The sequence below is a fragment of the Paroedura picta genome, chromosome 10, assembly GCF_049243985.1.
Source record: "Paroedura picta isolate Pp20150507F chromosome 10, Ppicta_v3.0, whole genome shotgun sequence".
Classification (NCBI taxonomy): Eukaryota; Metazoa; Chordata; class Lepidosauria; order Squamata; family Gekkonidae; genus Paroedura; species Paroedura picta.
In genome coordinates this window covers 71,536,827-71,560,485 of record NC_135378.1, presented here as the reverse complement: position 1 = coordinate 71,560,485, position 23,659 = coordinate 71,536,827, and the positions used below count along the sequence as shown (strand labels likewise).

Below are 23,659 nucleotides of genomic sequence, written 5' to 3'. Positions count from 1 at the left end.
TTTCTTATCATGTCAGGTCAAGGGAAGCAGAATTAAACTTTAAGGCTAACAGATGCCTAGAAATCCTTCACCATCCTATCGGGCCACAAAAAAAAAATTCTGAATGTCTCTCACCTAAAGCCAGTGTGGTTAAGAGAGGCAACTTCTAATCTGGCGAGCCAGCTTTGATTCCGTACTCACCCACATGCAGCCAACTGGATGACCTTGGGCTTGTCCCAACTCTGATAGTGCTGCTCTCACAGAGCAGTAACATCAGGACTCTCTCAGCCTCACCTACCTCACAGGGTGTCTGTTGTGGGGAGAGGAAGGGAAGGCAATTGTAAGCTACGTTTAGACTCCTTCTGGTAGAAAAAAATGGGGTATAAAAAATAACTTGGCATTCTGTTGACCTGCTTCTGGTGGACATTCTCCTGTCTGCACCCAGTCTTGCCCCTATGCTGATGGGAGAACTGTGGGAACAGAGGTAAAGTTGCAAGATATGTTAAGATCCTATCCAGACAAAAATCCAGATGTGATGTCAGTGTGTCAGCCAAAGCTCTGGAAACTCTTATCCTTGTGTCTGAGCCGTGTTCTCTGTGTTCCCAGGCTTGCCAGGTGGTGGTCTGGAATCCCTAGTGGCCAGGTGTTACATGGCTAGATTTAGGTGTGCTTTTACTTTCTGAAAAGTCTCTAGCCCTCTCTCTTTGGAGATTTGCCTGCACAAAAAGGGATAGAGATTTACTGTTTTTTCAAAAAAAGTGAAAGATGGGAATTCAGAGGAGGTAGCAGATTGTGTGAATAGATTTTTATAATTTTATATTTATTTGTTTGTTTTAAAAAAATGTATGCCCCCTTTCCACCCAGTCGAGGTCCCAGGTGCAATAGATATTACTGATTTTGTTTTAAAAATAAAAACATTGCAATGGCACAGCAGGGGAAATCGGGAAATCTTAGCCAATACCAGAAAGCGTACAGAAAAATCTCACATGGATGGCAGTACAAAGGCTAAGGATGAATATTAAAAAGTTACCGTCAGAAAAAGTTTAGCCAAGATAATAATATTCTGTTTATCTCTTCAACGTTTCATAGGCTGTTGGTGTGCATACAATAAGATGCTTCAATGGGAGGCAAAATTTCATTTTTGTCCTGAGCAGCATCCAAATACTAATATTTTGTTTAATTTTGATAGTTTAGAGCAGGGGTAGTCAAACTGCGTCCCTCCAGATGCCCATGGACTACAATTCCCACAAGCCCCTGCCAGCATTCGCTGGCAGGGGCTCATGGGAATTGTAGTCCATGGACATCTGGAGGGCCGCAGTTTGACTACCCCTGGTTTAGAGCAGTGGTTCCCAAACCTTTTTGGTTCACTGTCCCCTTCGCTCCCAGGCCGAAACCCTAGCACACCCCCCCCACACACACATATGAACACATACCTCTTCACTGGCATTAGAACTACTGCAAATTCAAGACACAATGGCCTACACTACTTTTTTGGTTGTTGTGCAGTGCCATATTTTAGTCTGGGAAAAAAACCCACTTTTTGTAAAAGCTTCTTTAGGTCCTCATTGGGGAGAAAGAAAGAGAGAGAAAAGCAAGCAATGGGAAATCCCATGTCTAGAAGCAAACAGGAGAAGGCTTTTCCGACCTCCCAAAGATGGAGACTTTTGGGGAAGGGTTGCCAACCATGGTTAAGAAATTCCTGGAGCTCTGGGAAGGACAGAGTCTGAGGAGGGGGGAAAGCTTAGCAGGAATATGATCCTTTCTAGCCCACCTTCTGGATCCATCATTTTCTTCAGGAAGCTAAGCAGGTTGGCCCTGGTCAGCACTGGGAGGGGAGACCAACAAGGAAGACGGGGGTCACTACTAGCCAGAGGGAGGCAATGACAAGCCTCTTTGGAACAGTCTCTGGCTAGGAAAACACAGCTGCAGCAGGAAGAATCAGATTGCTATCTCCCTACTGCCCACAAACTCCTCTCTCCCCCTGGTATTTTCAGCTGCCCCCCCCGGGGGGGGGGCATACCACCTACTTTAGGAACTCCTAGTTTAGAACTTCCAGAAAGGGGCCCTGTTTCTTTCTCAGGTATTTTGTGCTGTAACCCTTTCCCAGGTATTGCATTAAGAACCGGGAGATACTGGGTTAAGAAAGATTTTTTTTCTAACACATTCTGCACTGTCATCCTGCTAAAAATCCATCAGCACAGCTCTTGTAGATAAACATTAATCCAATGCCCTTCCTTGAACAAGAAATTATATTGACCTTTGAGCGAGCGATTGACTAAAGCGAGCATGCCATCGGTTGCCTTCAGTGGAATACAGAATTCGACATACACATTCCATCGTGCAGCTGGGGCACTATTGAGCACTAGGCCTGTAGGAGCCAAGGGCAAGTTTTCCAGGTGGGCTAGGGTGATGGAATCCACGCAGACTTAATCCTGACAAGTCAGAGGTTCTCTGAGTTAGTTGAAAGGTATATCAGAGACTCTAAATCTCTCCTGTCTTGTAATATGCATCTCAAAAAGCCAGCTTTGCAGCTTGGAATTGTTGCTTGACACAGCAGTCACCTTTGGAAACGCAGGCTGCTGTGGTGGCTCAGAGTGCAGGTGATCCAGCTTCAGCTGGTGCATCAGCTGCATCCATTCCCAGTTCAGCCACAGTTATATCTAGACTGTTTTATTGCAAAGCACTCAGCTTGGAGCTCCCCTTGAAGAGTGTTTTGAAGCTGCAGCTAGCGCAGAATGTTGTAACAACACTGCTAGACAGGGCCAATTACTGGGCACACATGGCCTCCAGTACTACATCAATCATGCTGGCTACTGATTCCCCCCCTCCCCCCAAACCCAATTCAAGATGTTGTTTTTGGCCCTTTAAAGCCCTAGATCACTTGCTCCATCAGTCAAAGAAGCTCAACTGGAAGGTACATGAGAGAGGGCCTTTTTGGTAGCAGCCCCACAATTATGGGACAGCCTCTCCAGGGAGATGTGCCTGGTCTATGTTGCCAACTCCGGGAGATTTTAGAGTGGGTTTTAGAGAGGGGAAGGACCTCGATAAGGATGCCTGGAAGATGGCAGCCTTAGCCTGACCTACTCACTGTTGATGTTCAGGAGATTGCTGAAGACGGTGGTATTTAGGTCTGTATTTGATTGATTTAGATTGCATTTATTGGCAGTCCTAGTTGGAAGTTTAAAATGGTCACTTGTTATGGTTTTCTATCATTGCTGTTTTATATTTTTATTTTGCTTTGCTGTTTTTTAAAAATTATTATTACTATTATTACTATTATTACTATTATTACTATTATTACTATTATTATTATTATTATTATTATTATTTATATTCACTGTATTTATGTTGTAAGCTGCCTCCAGTTCCAGTAGGCAGAAAGGTGGCTAATAAGTGGTTTAAATAAATACTATAAGCACGTTTTAAATCAAATGCTTTCCTGGGACCTTTTAAAGCTGGGATATAATCGTGGCTTCCCAGGGCCATTTTAGGTTGGGAGAACATCATGGGGGAGCTTAAGCCCCCTCTCCCTATGTCCTGCAGTGTCGATCCAAGCTGGTCCCCGCATGCCTGAGGATCAAAGTTTGAACTGGGGACTCCCAGGATATGTCTAGATCTGGTGCAGACCCTGGAATAGCCCACCTTGTGGTAGGAGGACCTGATGGCCTGTGGTGAGGTAGAGATCTTGCCTTCGTGTCCTCTTATGCAGGGGTAGTCAACCTGTGGCCCTCCAGATGTTCATGGACTACAATTCCCATGAGCCCTTGCCAGCATTTGCTGTCAAGGGCTCATGGGAATTGTAGTCCATGAACATCTGGAGGGCCACAGGTTGACTACCCCTGCTCTTATGGACTTCCCCAAAGTGCCCTGTGGCCATGATGGGGAAATAGATACAAAACTATGATGGATCATTGGCCTGATTCAGGCTTCTTGTTTTGTTATTTTCATTGTGGGAGTAGGAATGTAAACCAGTGGTCCCCAACCCCCGGTCTGGGGACCGGTACCGGTCCGTAGATCAGTCGGTACCGGGCTGTGGCTTCTCTTCATACATCTCCCCGGCTGCTGCCTCAGGGGCTGCCCTGCCACTCTGCCGCCGGCTCACCTTTGGTGCTCTCCAGTGGCTGCCATGGCTTTGGCTCCCCCTCAGCGTGGCACTGTGCAGCTGCTGCTGGCAGCGCCCCCCAGCAGGCAGCAGGAAGTCAGAGGTGCCAGCGGGAAAGCAAGTGGAGCAGGGGCTCAGGCGGCAGCGGCGATATCCCTTGGCAGAACACTACCCCCCATCGTGGGCCTCAATAAAATTGTCAAGCGTTGACCGGTCCCCGGTGATAAAAAGGTTGGGGACCACTGATGTAAACTACAACCCTCCTGCATAGGTTGCACAAGTCCTCACTAATCCTAAGCAGAGTTACACCTTTCTGTATCCATTGAATTAAGTGGGCTTAGCAGGGTGTAACTAGTCATATGCACGTGCTTCTCATTTTCCATCTGAGGCCATGCCAAACAGCCAGCGGATCTTTAAAGGTGGCGAACCATTTCATGTTTCGTCTCGTACGATCATGTGTCATGCAAACAGGAGTTATGAAAGTTTCAGTTATGAAATGAGAACTGTACCTGGCAACTTGTTCTGGTAACCCCTTGTTGAAAAATAAATCATGATAAAACTGAAGATATTGGTCTTTTGCATACTGACTTTATTATTCAGCCATGTTGATTCTCATCTATCTTTTCCCCACCCAGAGGTTGGCAACCCATTTTATAGACTTTCTCAAAACCCACAAATGCTCAGAAATCAGTCTTACATGAAGGGTCAGTACTTCAGAACGATGGGGATTTCCGCACCTTGAAAATGTAGCCAGAGGGCCCCCGAAGGTAGGTGGCATATTCCGACCCCTTCACATGCCGTCGCCTACCCCCACTGTCTGGATAACAGCCGGATCACTAGATTCTCCATTTTAAAGCGCAAATTCGGGAATTCCCCAAAAGTGGATGCACCACCCTAAAATGTGTGATCTCCCGGCGTACAACCAGCCTTCAGCCAGAGGAAAGGAGGTATGGAGGGTGAAACACACTATAGCCTGCTCAGCTTTGTCCCTCCCTTGCTCCCACCTAGGAGCAAGAGGAGAGGAGAGCTCCTTCTTCGCGAGGGGGTGGGTGGAGGTGATAGGGTGATGGTATGGGTATGTGTGAACCCCCCCCCAATTAATTTGCACAGATCGATTGGGGGGTAGTAGCTGGGGGGTGAGCTGGGAGCTTTCTGGGAGCCTTTTTGCTGTTTTAAATGACGGAGGGAGGGATTTTCTTCCCTTGCTGTGCCCTCTGCTTGCTGGCCATGTTTTGTTTTGGGGGGGCACTTTAAATATTGTGGCAATGCATTTTCATAGAACTGAATATGCATTGCTACATGTAAGTCTCAGGTTGAAAAAGGGGGGGGGCGAGAGCAACGAACACCGATTGGTAGGCCCCATTGATTGACAGGCTGAGAAGTGGTGAATGAAGTAGCACATCGCTCTCTCATTTGCTGTTTGTGTGAAGGGGAAGACACTGCAGGAGGGTTTTAAAGTGGAGGAATAGCGTCGCAGGCGCCTCGTCATTTTGACCACTGTGCGGAAATGCCCTATGATTTCTCTTGATTTCATTTATTTGTTAAAGCAAACAGAAATAATGGCAAAGAAATGTTTTTTAAAGTCTTGGCACAAATCATTAATGCAGCTGGAGATAACCTGCCATCAGTTGAACAATGCCCCTCTGCCTTATGTATACATTGTAAAGCAGAACGTTTCTTTTGAATGTAAGTACCTACAGAGACCCTCACTTGATTTGACAAACATGAGAGCTGAACAGGAGAAAACAGAAACCCGCGACACAGCTGCTAAGCAGAAGAAATCTTCGGCTCCTGATAGTTGTTCTGATGTTCTTCCTCTTACTTCCGATCTTAAAATGTCAGCACAGTGCGGATGCTGAAATATGAAATGATGAATATAAGAGATTGGTAAGCTACACTCTAGACAATCAAGCAAAGCTGCTAGCATTAGCTATCCACCACAAGATGCAACTTGTTCCTGGGAAAAGTTACAGGAACATATGCCACAAAGCCAGATTGTGTACCTTTAATTATCATTCATTGAATGGTCACCCGTGCAATATCATATGGGTTCTATACTGAAAGAGACATCTTAGAACTCTAACCTAGGAAATGACATTCATCTTGAGAGAGGCACATCTTGAGGGGAGAGGATGGAGACATTTCTGCTCAGTTCCTTCAGGCTGCACATGCAGCGCTTCCAAAAATATGATGAAAGAAGAAGACGAAATTTGGAGCACAGAGGGTGGCTCAAAAAACATGAATTATAGATCCACAATTTTTCTTTTTCATGGCCTCTGTGCATATGAAAGATGGGGATGTGAGGGCTTTGCTGCAGTCTCATTTTCCTGCATACAAAAGAGAGCTGGCCGAATGGAGTAATCCAAACTGGCTTGTATGCTTCTGTTGCTGCAGGTTTTTTTTCCTGTTCCAAATATATATCGCTCCCACTAGTGGTCGATTCTATATTACATCACCTTATGTCTGGCACAAACCCCTTGAAGTTTAAAAATGCAGGGCGATATGCCGGACGTAATATTGAATCAGCCACTAGAGGGAGCAAAACTCATATGGAAAGAGGAACACACAATCAAGGAGAATGAGAACGCAGTGGTACACCAGGGTCAACTTCAGACTGTGAAGGACGCAAGAGAGCATTGGCACAAGTGAGGGCCCCACAAGCGATTAGCAATATGAACTGTAGAGCAAAGATGGCCAAACTGTGGCTCTTCAGATTTCCATAGACTACAATTCCCATAAGCCCTTGCCAGCTACCACTGGCATTAACACAGAGGTAGACAAGAGAGTCACTTGGAATTAAAACATTCCAACACTTTGTTATTGTTGTTCCTTGTCCTTATCACCAGGGATGTTAACTTGGACTCGTGTATTGGAACAATCGCAGTGACCCACCCGCTTCAGAGGAGTTTGCCTTCTGTCTGTCTGTTTTTATGCACCTGTGTTCCAACTCTTCAGTCAGAAATATGAGAGGAGAGGTGCAGCAGGCATGGCTTCAGAAGGTTAAAATTGGAGGGCTCGTGCCCCTGAATGAGAGAATGGGTGGGACACATTGGACCAAGGATATACTAAGGAGATCAAGAAACATAACGTAGAATTCTTGCTGAGATCCTTGGTAAATTTTGCTCACATGGGGAAATCAGAAGTTATTTACAAGCAAGGTTAACGACAACAACATGAAAAGCAAGCATCACCTTTTGCCTGACCGGAGCAGTTCTAAACCTTCATTGATTTTATCGAAAGGTAAAGTGTGAGATATTAATGGATCCAAAACAAACTTCTTCCCCATGAAATCGGAAACCAGCTTAGGGACAGCTTCTTTACTCTTCCAGCCTGAAAATCAGCAAACAAGGAAACAGCGGTCAGATAGGAGGTGATGTGAAATAATGGTGGGGATGCCAGCCTCCAGGTGGGACCTGGGGATCCCCTGGAATTTTAGTTCATGTCCAGACTACAGAGACCAGTTTTCCCGGAGAAAATGGATGCTCTGGAAGGTAGATTCTATAGCCTTGTGCCCCACCTAGGTCCCTGTCCTCCTCAACCTCCACCCCTAAATGTCCAGGGGTTTCCTAGCCTAGGGTGTAAACTGCACGGAGCTTTTATTCCAATCCCAGGTCGATTCAGTCCCTGCTGTCTACACAGAATGCAATTTCCGTTTTGATTTGGGGCGATTTAAATTTTCCTTCTGCAGCAAGAAGGATTGATCCAGAGTGACCCTACCTTTATTGTGCGATATCTTAGAGTACTTTTAATGCTCAATATTTCAAGATTTGGATTACCTCCGTGGTAGAGTTGCTCCGATTGGCCAAAGGTGGCCATGTGACAAGCTTGCCTTAAACGAGAAGCCCCTAATTTCTCACAACTTTTGTTGGTCTTGGATTTTTTCTCCCTCCTCTGCCTTCTTCGATCCTCTCCCCCCCCTCCAAGAAAAGAAAGAGGCTCCCTGCTTGGCTCCTCTCCCCCCCTTCAAAAAAAGAAAGAAATAGCCTTGGCTCCCCCCCCCTTCTGAACTACCCTAACCACGTGCAGAAGACTTTCCTGTTTCAATGGGGAGGGGGGGAGGAGAAGAAGACCCGAGTTCAAATCGATCTGAATTCAACAGGATTGACAATGGAATAAACAACGTTAAATTGGCATCAGAGAGAGGGCAGCATACATTCCCAAGGCTGGCTTCCACATTGCAAACCTGGGCCTATTCTGCACACAATAGATAATGCACTTTCAATGCACTTTAGAAGTAGATTTTTCCTATTCTGCACAAGAAAATCCAACTGCCAAAGCACATTGAAAGTGCATTATTCAATGTGTGCAGACCGGTTTGCAGCCAGCCAGTGATATAGTCTTGACAAATTGGCGTGATATCCAGTTGCACTTTCCTTTTTCAGGAGTTAAGAAGATGCTTTTCATTAGGTCTGCAGCCGTACCTCCAAACACAGATCCCTTCCAGGTTCGGCCCGTGAAAAGGAGATACGGGTCATAGGAGACAGGAGATCCTGGTGGGGGTACCCCCACAAGCACACTGGTCCCCAGGTTCATGTGGCAGGAAGCCAAGGCAGCAGTCTAAGATAAGACACAAGGGTAGACCTTTATTCGCAACATGTATATACCATTTTCAGATTTCAAAGAAGTGCCCTAAGAAACCTACAGAGTGGAACTGGAAAACAATTTAAACATTCTAAAACATCTGGACGCTAAAGCTTTCGCCACTGTATCTTCTGTATGATTCTTTGCCAGGCACGCAACGCTAGTATTCTGTCCTACAGCTCAAGTGCTGACAGAAGTGTTCAACTCAACACATATGTTTTTAGATCACTTTATTTAGGAATCTCAGTAGCAGAGTTCTTCTAAGGGAAAAGTGATTCTTTACAAGTTCACATTGTTCAAAAAGAGTGAAGAATCCATCTGCTGTTGGATAGCTGAAGACTAACAATGGAGTTTGGAAAGAAAGAGGAAGGGGTGTTTTCCTGCCAATCATATCTGAGGAACACAAGAATGGGCTAGCTTACTACAACTCCCAGCATCCTATCTCTTAAAGCGACAGAGGAGAATATCTCCTGTTTCTCAGAACTCAAGCCAAAAGCTGCCTGGCTGGACAGAACAGCTAGAGCTTCTGGTATTTCAGAATGCTCAGCAGTGGTTGTTGGAGGAGATGCCAAACACAGATACAAAAATCCATTGCTGCTGCTGTTGCTCTCCCACTAGGCTCATGCTGTCCACAGAACAACTTTTTCCTCTCTAGAAGGGTGTTATCAAACATTCGGCCTTGTCATATAGGGATGGAGACCTGACCTGGATGTTCCAGGGTAGCCTGATCTCATCAGAACCAAAGCAAGGTCAGCCTTGGTTAGTACTAAGATGGGAGACCACCAAGGAAGTCTAGAGTTGTTATGCAGGGGCAACCAAGGGCAAAACACTTCTATTTGTCTCCTGCCTTGAAAACCCATTGAGGTCACCACAAATTGGCTGGAACTTGATGGCACTTTATACATACACTCACACACACACACAAATATGGGGCTGGAGCATATGGAGTAAAGGTGCTCTTGATTAAAGTAAGTAGAGATCACAATGACCAGCATCTGAGAGAAGACATTCAATACCTAATTGGGTTATGGTATATTAATTCATAATAGGAGCATCAGGCAGCTTGGCTGTTTTAATTCTGGCTTATCTTTTGTCCACTAATTAGTAGCAGTTTCTGAAGTCAGGTACCATGGTATCTGTGCGTCCAACCACTTCAAACGAATAGTCTACACCTTCACCACCAGTCTTCTCAAACAGCACTTCATGGATGGGTTTCTTGAAATCCAGAGGATCGATACAATCTGTGGCTCCCAGTTCTTTAGCTTTGGCAAATTTACTTTTGTTGATGTCGATTCCAAATATCTTGTTAGCTCCCGCAGCCTTGCAGCCCATAATTACTGAGAGGCCAACTCCTCCCAAGCCAAAGACAGCACAGGAAGAACCACGTTCCACCTAGAAAACAGCAAAAATAACAGAGAGAGGGTTGGTCTGTCATCTGATGACCCTGCCTCATGGGGATCTCCAATTCGATTCCTACTTGTACACATGTACATCTCGACATGGGCCTAAAAATGTTGGATAACATCTGTAACAAGCTAATAGGTCAATCCTGGCTATTTCTCCCTTATCATAAGGGTTGGGCGGGGAGCTCTTTGCTTTGTCTGAATCATGTAAACATCTCAATCTCCCCCAAATAATATTTCCAATGCTACATTGCAAATAAGGAAAACTCCCCTCCACCATGTTTTTCAAATTAGCCCATCTGTTTTTTCATCCATTTCTCATCCTCATGTCAACACCCTTCCCCTGACTTGGATAGCCCAGGCAAGCCTGATCCTAGGAAGCTAAGCAGGGCTGACCCTGGATGCTATTTAGATGGGAGCCATCCAAGGAACTAGGTGCTAGTTCCTCCAAGGAACACTCGGAGTCATGAAGCAAAAACAAATCACCTCAAATGTCCCTTGCCTGGCTGCCAGGCAAGCCTCTGATCTCCTGACTACACTACACCCTTGCCATATATGATAAATAAATACCTTTCCCCCTCTTGGCAAAAAGGTTTGGACTCAGTTTTGTAGCTTGTTTGGAATCCATCCAGTTATCTCTCCTGCATGAATGGTCTCTCTGCCTCTCCACTCTACAGAGCTCTATCTACTGCTTGGCTAGTTTTAGACTCCCGAAACTTCTACCAGCTGAATAGATCAGGGGTAGTCAAACTGCGGCCCTCCAGATGTCCATGGACTACAATTCCCAGGAGCCCCTGCCAGCATTTGCTGGCAGGGGCTCCTGGGAATTGGAGTCCATGGACATCTGGAGGGCCGCAGTTTGACTACCCCTGGAATAGATCTTCATCACCACTCCCTCTGCTACAGCAAAAATTGCCCCATAGTGTCCAATGATAGGTTTGGAGGGAGTGGGAAGAGGAGGGCCCTGGGCATTTAAACCTTTGCTGGTCAAGGCTCCTCTCATTTCCAGGGGCGTGGTAAGGAGGTGTGGCCAGCTGACATCATTTCCTGGTACCTTGAAGTCTGAAAAATGTTTCAGCAGTCCCTCCACGGTCAAAAGGTTGAGAAAACCTGCTTTAAACAAATGTACATTTTATCTCTCTCTCTCATTCAGATACAAGTGATTATAACTGGACTTAAGCAACAGGGGAATTCTTAAAGCTCACGTTCTGGGACTCACCTTGGCTGTTTGAATAGCTGCTCCATAACCAGTGGAAAACCCACAGCCAATCAGACACACTTTTTCCACAGGGGCATCAGCATCAATTTTGACCACTGAAGTCTCATGCACCACGGTGTATTCCGTGAAGGTGCTGGTGCTAAGGAAATGGTGAAGGCTCTTCCCGTTGCAGGTAAACCTGCTGGTGCCGTCAGACATCAATCCATGGGCCGTAATAATACTGTTGACAACAGGTATCCAGAGGTAGACAGAATTAGGTAGCGGTAAAGGAGCTAAAGTTCTGGATTTACATTAGATAGATGGGATTCAAAGCTCTACCCAATAGTGAAACTCTGGAGAATTGCTATCTTTCTGCCTAACCAATCTCATGGCCTTGGGATGAGAATAAAATAGCATTGCTTCCTTTTGTCCTTCCCTGAGTGCCTCGGGGAAAGAAGGATAGAACAAAATTACGATAATGTGTACAAGAGATCTGTGCTTCAACACAGATCAGAAATATAGCAGCAAGAAATAATTAAGTGCAGTAACATCCATTCTGATATTATTTAGTTACATAATAGCCTGCCTGACTTGAAACTCAAAGACAAGTCATCGTGTGTCTACCGTCTAGTATGTAAGGGGGAAAAGATCTTTTCTCCACTTCGACAAGAAATAAATTCTTATACAACAATCATGTCTAAGAGTGACAGGGGACAACATGAGGGGAAGGCCTGGGCCATCGTGCCTGTCTGTTAGTCCTCTTGGGCAACTGGTTGGCTCCTGGGTGACAGAGTTTAGCTGGAACATTGGTCTGATCCAGGGAGAGCTCTTCTTATGTTGGTTTATGAACAACAGAACTGGATAATCTACCACACAATACAACACAGTTTAAAATGTCTACTGTAGTATTATTCCAATGTATTATAATCTTTCAACAAACTAAGCCCAGAAGCTGCTTTTCTCCTTGAGGCAAGGAATAAATTCCAAATATCAGGCATTGCCATTGAAAACGGACTATTTCTTGCCCCTGCAGTGTTAACTTGGAGCCAAGAAGGAATTGTTAAGAGCCAAGAAGGAATTGTTAAGAGGAATTGTTGATTAGATCTCAGCTGGCGTGTGGGCAAACATGGAGAGTGGCAGCAAATACAGAAATAGCTGCCTGCCTATGGTAGGAATACTCTGCCCTTCATGGCACATCCTCAATCTTGTGAGTAGTAGGAAACAAATTGGGAGAAACATCATTGGTGATGTTGTGACATCACTTCTGGATGATCAGCCCCACAGACAGAACCCCAGGAATTGACCCAAGCTCTATCATCATTATTATAGAGATTAGAGGAATTCCTAAATGGTGTGTGGGGAGATGCCACTTCTCCCTAGAATAATACAATCAAAGAATCAGAGTTGGAAGGGACCTCCTGGGTCATCTAGTCCCACCCCCTGCCCTATGCAGACACTCATAACCCTATTGCTCATCCACTGTAACCTGCTACCCCCTTGAATCTTCACAGACTCCATCCTCAGGCTCCACCCCCTAACAGCTTTCTGGGACCTTGGGCACTGGCATGGCTACCCTAAATAGCAGTTTAACTGTAATTCCAGCCTCCTTCCATTTCATTTAACATGTCATGAAAAGATACTAAAATATTTGGATTGTTAATATGACAACAACGAAGCTCACTCGTTTTCAGAACAAAGATTGCCTCTGGTACTCTGGCAAGCACGACACTTTCCACATTGTGGGACAAAGAGTGGGATCACCGTGTCTCCTAAGAACACAAACAAATGAACTGTTATACCTTATGCAATTGCACAGGTGTACACATGCATGTACAGGCCTGGAGGATCATTGTCCATGGGGTCGCGATGGGTCAGACACGACTTCACACCTAACAACAACAACACACATGCATGCGCATGCATGCACGCACACACACACTAACCAAACCCCCAACTAAATAATATTACATTCATTTCGGCTCTGGAGACTTAGCAGGATGCAGCTGATCATATCTAGGCAATTATTGGCCAAAACACAGACTGTTGGATCCAGACAGGCTTTTTGCTCACTCTTGCTCCCATTGCTTACAGCAGCCCCTGGCTCACATGGCTTTTGTCCATATAGATCCAATGATTCCCAGAACACATTTTTTTGGATGATTAAAGTGGAAAAATCAGTTGGATCCAACCCATCACTGTGGTTTGTCCGCCTCCCCTTGCCAGCAACACAGGCTGCATCTGGAAGAAGAAACACTCAACTTTCTATCCTCCTCTAGCTCTTCCTTCTGTTCAGAACAAAACTTCATGAGCTTTGTCTGCATCTGTTTTTGCCCTCACTACCTGGCAAACTGTGAACAATAATCAAAAGCAATGCAATTCAGTCCTGTGTCTGTTCATGTACAGGTAAGTCCTTCTGAGTTCCAGGTAATTGTCAATGGGATTGCATCATCACCATCATGATCGTCATAATTATTATTATTTGATTTTGGTCTAGCCAGAATGTTAAGTACTACTAAATGCAGTGATCTGCAGGGCACACATCTGGAGATGGAATTTGTGGGTCCAGCAACTGGAACCATTTAGACAGGCCTCAAAAAGGAGCCAGATGGAGAACTTTAGGATAGGAAAGCCTTCTTGAAAGCCAGTGTGGTTAAGAGCGGCAGCCTCTAACCTGGAGAACCAGATTTGATTTCCTACTCCACCTCCACATGTAACCAGGTGGGTGACTTTTAGCCAGTCACAGTGGTCTCAGAGTTCTTTCAGCGCCACCTACCTCACAAGGTGTCTGTTGTGGGGAGACGAAGTCTAGGTGATTTTAAGCCGCTTTGAAACTCCTTTGGGCAGTAAAAAGCAGAGTACAAAAACTGTTAAGAATCTGAATTTTGGCAACTGAATTTAAAATAAAATTTCACATATTCTGAAACTTTCCAAATGTCTGATTTAGTTTCTTCATGTCAAGCCAAATTCCCAAATGATTAACATGTACTTTTTTGGGGAGTACATACATAACACCAGAGGGAAAGCAAAGCTTGCTATACTCCTCCCATGTAATCAAAATATTCCTGCACTGGAGGGGAGGGAGTAAGTGAGATATCAGAGAACCAGACTTAAAACAAACAAACAAAACTTTGATTTAGCATATACTGGGGATATGAAATACATTGTCATGCATGCAGTATGCTGTACGCATCAATTTTCCATGACTATAGGCCAGTGAGCTTGTGTGAAGCAACCTTTGCAGGACTTGCAAGGGTTGTAGTATGATCTGATGCTCTCATGATCCTCTTTCCTCATACCTGGTTTCACACAGATTACTCCCTCTCCAACGCTCTCCACAATTCCGGCTGCTTCATGGCCCAAAACGATTGGGAAAGGCATAGTGAATGCACCGGTGATCACATGATCATCTGAGCGACAGATCCCTGAAGCCAAAACCTGGACAGAAACAAAAGTAATGCTTCAAGATGGAAGGTGAAATATTTTCAGTGGAGTCTGTTGCATGTCACATTACATGAGTTGAGTACAGGCCTTATAAACCTCACATGTCTATAAATGGGTGTGTTACAAACATGCCTTACACTTACAGCAGGGGTAGTCAACCTGTGGTCCTCCAGATGTTCATGGACTACAATTCCCATGAGCCCCTACCAGCAAATACTCATGGGAATTGTAGTCCACGAACATCTGGAGGACCACAGGTTGACTACAGTATGGTTCACCCACATTGTCAAATCTTAGTTTGATACTATAGGAACAAATGCTGGCAGGGGCTCATGGGAATTGTAGTCCATGAACATCTGGAGGATCACAGGTTGACTACCCCTGTTCTAAGCCACTCCTAGCCCCCACCCCAGGACCGGCATAACATTATTCCAGAGATTTTCCTGATGTGACTACAAACACAAATCTCAGTCACTGGTTTGTTAACCTAGTTAGAGGTAGAAGCAGAAATGGTAGCTTGCTAGTTAAGATGACATAACAATTTGTGCTATAGCTACTGCCTATAGATGCTGTTAAAATGTTTTAAATGTTATTATGCTATTGTTTTGATCGTTTTGTCATTAATTGTATGATGTCCATAGCCCTGAGCCAATCTCTGAGAGGGTGGTATAGAAATATAAATAATGATAATGATGATTAATAATAATAAAGTGGAAGTAACAGATTTAATCATGGCATGTAGTGGAGGGGAGAAATCTGGGAATACCCAGATGCATGTTCCATTAATTTCATGTGAACCTTTCCTAATCAACTCTGTTACCTCGAGAGGACTCCTGGAATTGCTCATTAGAATTTTTGTAACTTACCGAAGAAGACCCTGATGCCTTCCATGACACGAAACACCTACTGCGCAGTTTGGGAAAGCTAATACAAAATTCCTTGCTGTTAGTCTCAATCATTTTACAATATGTACAACACCAAACCTTTAATATGCGGCCAGACCTAGCAGCTAGATCCAAGTCCAGGATCACATTAGAGACCAAGAAGATGTTTGGGGTAGAAGCTTTTGTGAGTCAAAGCTCTTTCCACCAGACACAACTTGGAATGGAGACTTCTGAGTCCTATATCCCTGACAGGAGAGGGATTGTAAAAAAGGACCTCAGGATGCAAAGAGACAAGGCACATAGCTAGCCAAATCTAACAACTGAAGTGCGGGTTTTTAATGAAATGCTTGAAGATTCTCAAACATTGCTGGAAGTAAACATTAACAAATTAACGAACTTTTAAAAACTTTTAAAACTTTTAAAAAGCTGTATACACGTGGAGGAGAGCTCCATCCAATGGTTGCAGCAAAAGATCCAACATTTGTGCAGATCATTTACCTTGATGCGAACTTCATGAGCTTTCGGGGGAGCTACTTCAATTTGCTCCATGACAAGTGGTTTGTTAAGCTCCCAAGCAACAGCTGCTTTGCATTTAATGACCTGTAAAGAATTCACTTTCGTATGAGTGTTACAGGCATAGACATCTTCTACATTAGATAATTCTAATCCCACTTAGCAGCCGTCCCTTAGATCAGTAAACACACTTCTGTACTATGTGCCCAGATAGGCTTCTTGCTACCTGCTGGAAATCTCCCCTCCCCCCTTCCTTCAGGCCTGTCTAAACAGAGGATGAAAACATCTTTCATATTCCTAGCTTCCACGGCATTAGTCATCTGTACTTCTCTATGTCCAAATCCTTAACATGGCAACATGCCAGACTCAATCCATTTCAAGGGAGAAATGTTTCGTTTTTTCACCCAAAACTGTCTGGGATAATGGGATCTGCATGAATAAATACAATACGGCTGGGGGCTATGGTAAGGAGGAGAAAAGGGGAAAACTGAGTCAAAAAGGTGTCTGGATCTAACCCCAAATCCATTATGCACAGAATTTTTTTGTTCAGTCAAAAGTCCTTGTTCCCAGACAGGACCCAAATGAAAGCAGTAAGCATTGAGAACCCCCAGCATTTCAAAGAATCATAGAGTTGGAAGGGGCCATGTAGGTCACCCGGGAAAAGTATCTGTCCAGCCACTGCTTGAAGACTGTCATTGAGGGGGAGTTCACCACCAGTTTATGCAGCCAATTCCACTGCTGGACTTGACTTTCAGGTTTTCCACAAGCAAAAGGGAAATGGGATGAGCTTCACTAAAGAGAAGGAGGTGGTTTCTGGGACAAAATGATTTTAATCTGGCATACATGTCAAATTAGGATTTTAACATTAAGGATTCTTTAGGATTATTATGTTACATCATTGCTACATCGTGGTTTGATTGTTGTTACCTGCCCTGAGCCTCTGGGGAAGGGAAGGTTATCAATAAAATGTTAATATTATTATTACTATATTATTATTATTATTAAGTTTAAACACTCAGAGATAAGCTGAGAGCTGAAATAGTTGCACAATTTAGTCCAAGTAACGAGAGCCTTACCTCCTTTCCAAAATGGCTTGTAGATACAGCCAAAGACCTATAATAAAAATTGGCCATGAGTGGTACATGGTGACAGCTTTGTCATAAGCTTATTGACGTGGAAATTGTTTATACGGGAATAGCCTCCACTTCAAGCCTTCTTTCAAAAATACACAGTTGCCTTGACATCTATGTGGGAAAATGGACTACCGTAAAGGCACATCATATAAGATCGGGGGTAGGCAAACTGTGGCCCTCCAGATGTCCATGGAGTACAATTGGGGCTCATGGGAATTGTAGTCCATGGGCATCTGGAGGGCCACAGTTTGACTACTCCTGATATAAGACTGCCACTGACCCTCAGGGTGAACAATACATCACAAGAGATCATCACAAGGTTTATATTCTTGACTATTAAGGATCAGATCTGCAGCCTTGCCTGCATATCCCTACCAATCCATTCATAATATTGGGAATCTATTATACTGCACTGAAAATTAAATAATATAGTTTGACAATTAAATTCGTGTTGTTACTTATGTGAGAATCCTATGACTGAGATGTCATACCTCATAGGTTGGGATGGCTTTAAACCAGTGACCAGAGCATGATTTATCTCTGCTGCTGTTTAGATAAGAGAACAATAAAGTTAGAACTGATTTGCGCCATGAGAAAACAAGTTGGAGACCAGAAATAAGGGATACAAGGAGATTGGCAACTCTATCTATTGTATGCATTTATGTAAGAAATTTGCGTGCTGCATCTCCAGACCTGCTCAAGGTGGCTGCTAAGAATAAAACAAAACTAACCGATACAATAAAATGATTCACTAACAAATCAATAAAGTAGATGAAAACCAGTCAATTACAAACATGTAATGTATGTTATTATTAATTATTTAATTAAATATATGTTATTACTAGAGCCTCTTGTGGCGCAGAGTGGTAAGGCAGCCGTCTGAAAGCTTTGCCCATAAGGCTGGGAGTTCAATCCCAGCAGCCGGCTCAAGGTTGACTCAGCCTTCCATCCTTCCGAGGTCGGTAAAATGAGTACCCAGCTTGCTGGGGGGTAAACGGTCATGACTGGGGAAGGCACTGGCAAACCACCCCGTATTGAGTCTGCCATGAAAACGCTGGAGGGCGTCACCCCAAGGGTCAGACATGACTCGGTGCTTGCACAGGGGATACCTTTACCTTTACCTTTTTATGTTATTACTAATAATAATTATTATTATTAATAATAATAAGAGTTGGTTCTTAAATGCTGCTTTTCCCTACCCGAAGGAGGCTCAAAGCGGCTTACAATCGCCTTTCCTTTCCTCTCCCCACAACAGACACCCTGTAAGGTGGGTGAGCACTACACCAAACTGGCTCTCAACCCAATTAAATTAAATAACCCAATTAAATCAAGCAGGGCATATACGCAAGCTGAGTGGTCTAAAATGATACTAACATGATAGAACCGCATCTCAATTATGAGTCCAAAATCAGTAGTCAAAGCTTTTCTTTCATAATACAAGCCTTGGGATCATCTCTAGATCATGAACCAATAAACCAATTAACTGGCTATCCTGTATTAAAGACTGTGGGATCTTTCATGGTCATTTAAAAACCTCTCTTGTTAGCTCATGTTACAGGTTTTATACAGACACTCCCAAGAATTTTATTTCTGTGCCAGGCTCAATGTATTTACCTTCCTATCAGAAGTGACAAAACAGGTCTTTTGGGCGGACAAGAGAGCCAGGCTGAAAGGAAATACTGTGCAAAGGTTAAGAAGAAAAGATGGCACACCCATTCCACTGTGTTGTTTCTTAGCTCTGGGATGGTTGTCAAGAGGCTCATATTCTCATTGGTATCAGACAGAATAAGAAGCAGTCAGGGATTTTCTGGTAGAGGTGTGAATATAGCATGAAGCCGAAGACAGGCTAAAGCTCACTTGCAGCACCCTATGATAAGGTGCACCCCTAAAAGCTAGGAATAAATGGTGATATAACATATTTCTAGCCAGCAGCTTTCTCAAATACCACGAGCCCCGAATAATAGGAGAGCCTTAAATAATGAAAGCAAACCTAACAATTACAACCTACAATTAGAAAGTGCCACAGAGATAAAAACCAAGAACAGCATTATTAGGGCAACAGTAGTTCAAGCAGAGGGTATAGATAAGTAGCAGAGAAATTTTAACCAAGCAAGGAAATTTCAACGAAATTTTAACCAAGAAATTTTATATTGCCTTGGCTTGAGAGTTACATTCCATCATGGAGAGCAGGAGGCAAGTTATCTTGAAGGAACCAAGTTCTATCATCTCACTGAACTTATGCTGGAAGCCAGTTGTGTCATACTGCACCGTTTGGAAGGAATCCATTTTGAACAACCATTAATGTGAATAGTCACAGCAATTACTAAAAATTTGGCCCCAATTTGCTATCGGTGAACAGGTTTACTGGCAGGGGTTCAAGCATCCCTACTCCAAGCAGAACCATACATAAAACATCCAGTGGTTCAAAACCTGCCTTCCACTGAACAATAATTAAAAACACCACCATGGAATTGCTTCACAACATTTATTGATATGATACTTACCAGAGATTTTTCCAATAATCTTTTGTATACTATACCTTGGGACACAGAACTGAAAAATAAATTGAAGGCAGAATGATGGATTAAAGATTGGGATTCTGCATTCAAAACTGAAATGCACAAGAGGCACAATTTAAAATATTATGCCGCCAGTATATCGATCCTACTAAATTATGCTGAATGCATGCACAATACTCTTCCACAAATGTTGAGAGTATTAGTAATAGAAGAAGAAGAGTTGGTTCGTATATGCCGCTTTTCTCTACCTGAAGGAGGCTCAAAGTGGCTTACGGTCGCCTTCCCTTTCCTCTCCCCACAACAGACACCCTGTGGGGTTGATGAGGCTGAGAGAGCCCTGATATCACTGCTCGGTCAGAACAGCTTTATCAGTGCTGTGGCGAGCCCAGGGTCACCCAGCTGGCTGCATGTGGAGGAGCGCAGAATCGAACCTAGCTCGCCAGATTAGAAGTCCGCACTCCTAACCAATATAATGAAAAACAATTATAAATTTCCTGCTAACGGGAGGACTGATCTTTGCATTTACTTTGAGTGTGAATTTGTGCCGATTAAACAACTTTTCAGTGTGACCAGCAACCTACAGCTTATAATGCAGTTTCTGAACTGGGGCACTGTTACAAATGGCACACAAATGTATATTTGATTTTTTTTTTTTGCATCATAATATCTTTTTGCATTCAGTTTATTACATACAGAAAGGGTAAATAATATTCTGCTGAGAATCTGAAGAAGCTTGATGCAAAATGCACCAATGGTTTTGACTATTTCTTCATTGGACTTGGTTCAGCCCTATACAAAGAGACAGTATCTCTTAAAGGCAGAACATGAAGGAGTCAAAACACATTTGGAGGTTGGAGAATGAGACTGAGATTGCTCCTTCAATTGGGCATCTTAGCCTCAGTGACTGAATAAATAGCAAAACATGAAAACTGTCAATATAACAGAAAATATGCTTTTCACAGGGGAATCCAAAACAGACTTATACCATGCTGAATCCACGGAAGGATGTAACTTTCCTTAGGAATGCGCAGAACATACTCTGAGATTCTTAAGCAAATAGTTATGATAAATGACCGCAATAGGCTGCAATTCTAAAAGAAATACTTTCCCTTGCTGAATAAAAGGGCAATATTTCTGCACAGAGTTGTTTGGGATTGCTCCCAAAGTATTGTTGTTGTTGTTATTATTATTATTATTTCGATTTATTTCCCGCCACTCCCAGATGGCTCGTGGCAGGTTACAGTGTCTTAAAACCCCATTAAAACTCCCATTAAAAGACTTTAAAATGTCACAACATGGTGGCACAATAATAAGATCCCCTTCCTACCCCCCTTCCTAAAAAAGACAGAAAAGTTTGCAAACTGAAGAAATATGGAAAGGTGTGTGAGCAAAACATGAAATTTACCAGCTGATTTGTGCCAAACAAAACATTTATTTTGAAGATTTAAAGACGGCTCACAGCAAAACCCTTTCAGATTAATGGCAAGGACCAACATTTGCAGAGAACTTGTAAACTGTGCCCTTTCACAAACAAAGAGCTTCAAATTTCACTAGGATCCAATGACATTCAGAAGCAACAAAAATGAAAATGTTGTTAAGAGTCCTGGCTTTGACAAGAAACAGTAACCCAACATTTACGTCATATTATGAATCTTGTGAAGAATCATCATGAAACTGTTCACTTACTTTGCCTATGGAGAGCATGGTGTTTCTCTTGTTGATATTCTGTCTCTGTTGCAGTTAAGTTTTGCTTCGAAAATTCTCTCACCTAAACAATATAGATGGATATTTTTTCTTTCCGGGTTTAGGGGTGGGGCTGAGGAACTTCTGCGCTTGTCTATAAAGACCTAATCTCTGTTTAAACTTTTTTTTTCAATCTACAGAGAACTTAGATTAATAATAGCTAATGCTTTCTATAGTGAATAGTGAATCTGAGTTCTACACTCCATTTAAATGCATTCTGATACATGTTTGGAATATTAACTAGAGTTCTGGTTGTTCTCTCTGCAAAAAAGCTGGGACAGTTACAGAAAAAGTCAGGAGACTGGAGAACTTTCTCTATGAAGGTGCCATTTCTTTAGAAAGCACTTTCCTAGGGGCACCTTTTGGAGGGAGATAACTTGGACACCATAAAACCAATCCTCACCAAACTTGGAGGGCAGGTAGAGGAAAGGCATCAGAAGATCTCCTGTGACTTTGAGTCTAAACCTCCAGAACCTGTGCCAGTTGAAGATTCATTTTGCTCAGGTTCAGGAATGTACCTGTGTGAGCTACAGACAGCAAACTTGGAAGGCATGGAGAGAAGCATCCAGGGGAGATTTGCTGTGAGTTTCATGTGCCTAGCTTGTGCAGGTTCCATTCTATACACTCCTGAACCTGATCAGAATCTGCACTTGTGAACCTGACAGAAATTCAGGAGTGCATAGCACAGATCCTGTGCAAGCTAGTGACATCAAAATGGCAGGAGACCTTCTCCAGATGCTCCTCTAAATGCCCTCCAAGTTATTACTTTGAAGTTACATAAACATTTTGATTAAGTGGAGGCAGTCTGTCTGGAAATGTGTCTGCTCACAACCCAGCATGAACCTACACAAATAATTTGAAAGTTTGTGAAAAGTTCATGCTACATGATGTGCCACAAACTTTACTTTCCGAACATGAACTGCCCAAAATTTGTCACACACTTTAACTTGTGGGCTGGTTCATGCTTATCCTTCTTTGCCACAGCTTATTTTATTTTCACTTTGCTGTCATTAGATCTCTTTTGGAGATTTGAGGGTGTTAGGACAGCACTTTTGTTACTTACTGAACTCACTTCCAAGTACTATGGAACTATTATCAGAGAACTTCCTTGGTTACATGTTTTTTTGTTTTTTTTAACCATCATATTAGATTACTTGTACTTTGGTGTCTTCACATTCCACTATAAACCACTTTGAAATTCAGATCCCATCATTCATCATGCTATTATCTACCAAAAGGGACTCCTTTGGACTATTTCAGCATTTGAGACATATCTTGTTTTAGCCTTGCTTTGGATTTCAATTGGATGCTGTGTCTTGACACTTTGCTTTCCACATTTGGGCTTTCCCCCTCTCCCAGGCGGAAATTCCCATCCTCCCATAGTGTTCTACTCCTTTCCTTTTAATTTTTTTTTTTGCAAAATGGTGCCTGCTTGCACCTTTCATTTTGTTGTGCCCCTTCATTCTACCATTATGTGCCCTCTATAGCCTGCCCCCTTCTCCCCAAGCATACTGGATGTAATTTAAAAAAAAACCTAGCTTATTACATTACAACACTGCTGCATTGTAACGTGCAAGACTGCTTTTTATATATCTTAGAAACAGCATTGTAATGCAATCACCCCTTTTTAAAAAGTCAGATTATTAGGATGGAGGAGGAGGATGGCAATGAGAAAAAGAGTGTGCACAAACAACTCAAAATGGTGGCCTTGGAAAAAACCCTGAATGCAAGCATTTCTCCATTAGGCAACACCAAATTAGATTCCACCTTGAAAGATAAAATCACTGTAACCAGAAATTTCCTAACTGTGGAGTAAATGAGAGGGTGATTTGGGTCTGCACACGGAAGGGCAGATTTTAATGTGAAAACATTCGCCTGTTAAAAATGCAGATCTGAGCAATATCACTAGTGTGGAAACAGTCTTGGATGCCTAGAAATCTTTCAAAACAAAGTGCATTCTCCAAATAATTTATATACCTATCTAATACAGGGGTAGCTAAATTAATGTTCTTTATTCTTACCACTGATGATCAGAGGAAATAATTAATCAAGACAACAGTGGCCACAACCCACATGCACACATGGGACTCTGAAGTGTTTGTTGGAAGTCCCCTTTTATAGAAGTGGATGAGTCTGATTTGCATAGTTACACACATTGTTTTG

The 23,659-nt window shown here is 43.2% G+C and overlaps 1 protein-coding gene across 5 annotated transcripts; it reads right to left on the bottom strand.

Annotated features, from left to right (window-relative positions):
* Window positions 1–5,599: 5,599 nt before the first annotated feature.
* On the bottom strand, window positions 5,600–22,339 carry LOC143819314 (alcohol dehydrogenase 1A-like). Of its 5 annotated transcripts, none has more exons than XM_077300799.1 (12): window positions 21,440–22,339; window positions 19,739–19,787; window positions 17,726–17,783; window positions 17,178–17,214; window positions 16,087–16,188; window positions 14,560–14,698; window positions 12,945–13,032; window positions 11,285–11,504; window positions 9,791–10,054; window positions 8,503–8,638; window positions 7,273–7,411; window positions 5,600–5,936 (listed from the first exon to the last, which is right to left on the bottom strand). In XM_077300799.1, exons 1-12 carry the CDS (start codon window positions 21,455–21,457, stop codon window positions 5,912–5,914), a joined length of 1,275 nt encoding a protein of 424 aa, XP_077156914.1. In that variant the 5' UTR covers window positions 21,458–22,339; the 3' UTR covers window positions 5,600–5,911. The 5 variants fall into 5 exon arrangements, with proteins under 5 accessions (XP_077156914.1, XP_077156915.1, XP_077156916.1 ...); XM_077300800.1 differs by having other exon boundaries at window positions 17,726–17,780; window positions 21,440–22,337; XM_077300801.1 differs by lacking the exon at window positions 19,739–19,787 and having other exon boundaries at window positions 17,726–17,780; window positions 21,440–22,333.
* Between the last annotated feature and the right edge of the window lie 1,320 nt (window positions 22,340–23,659).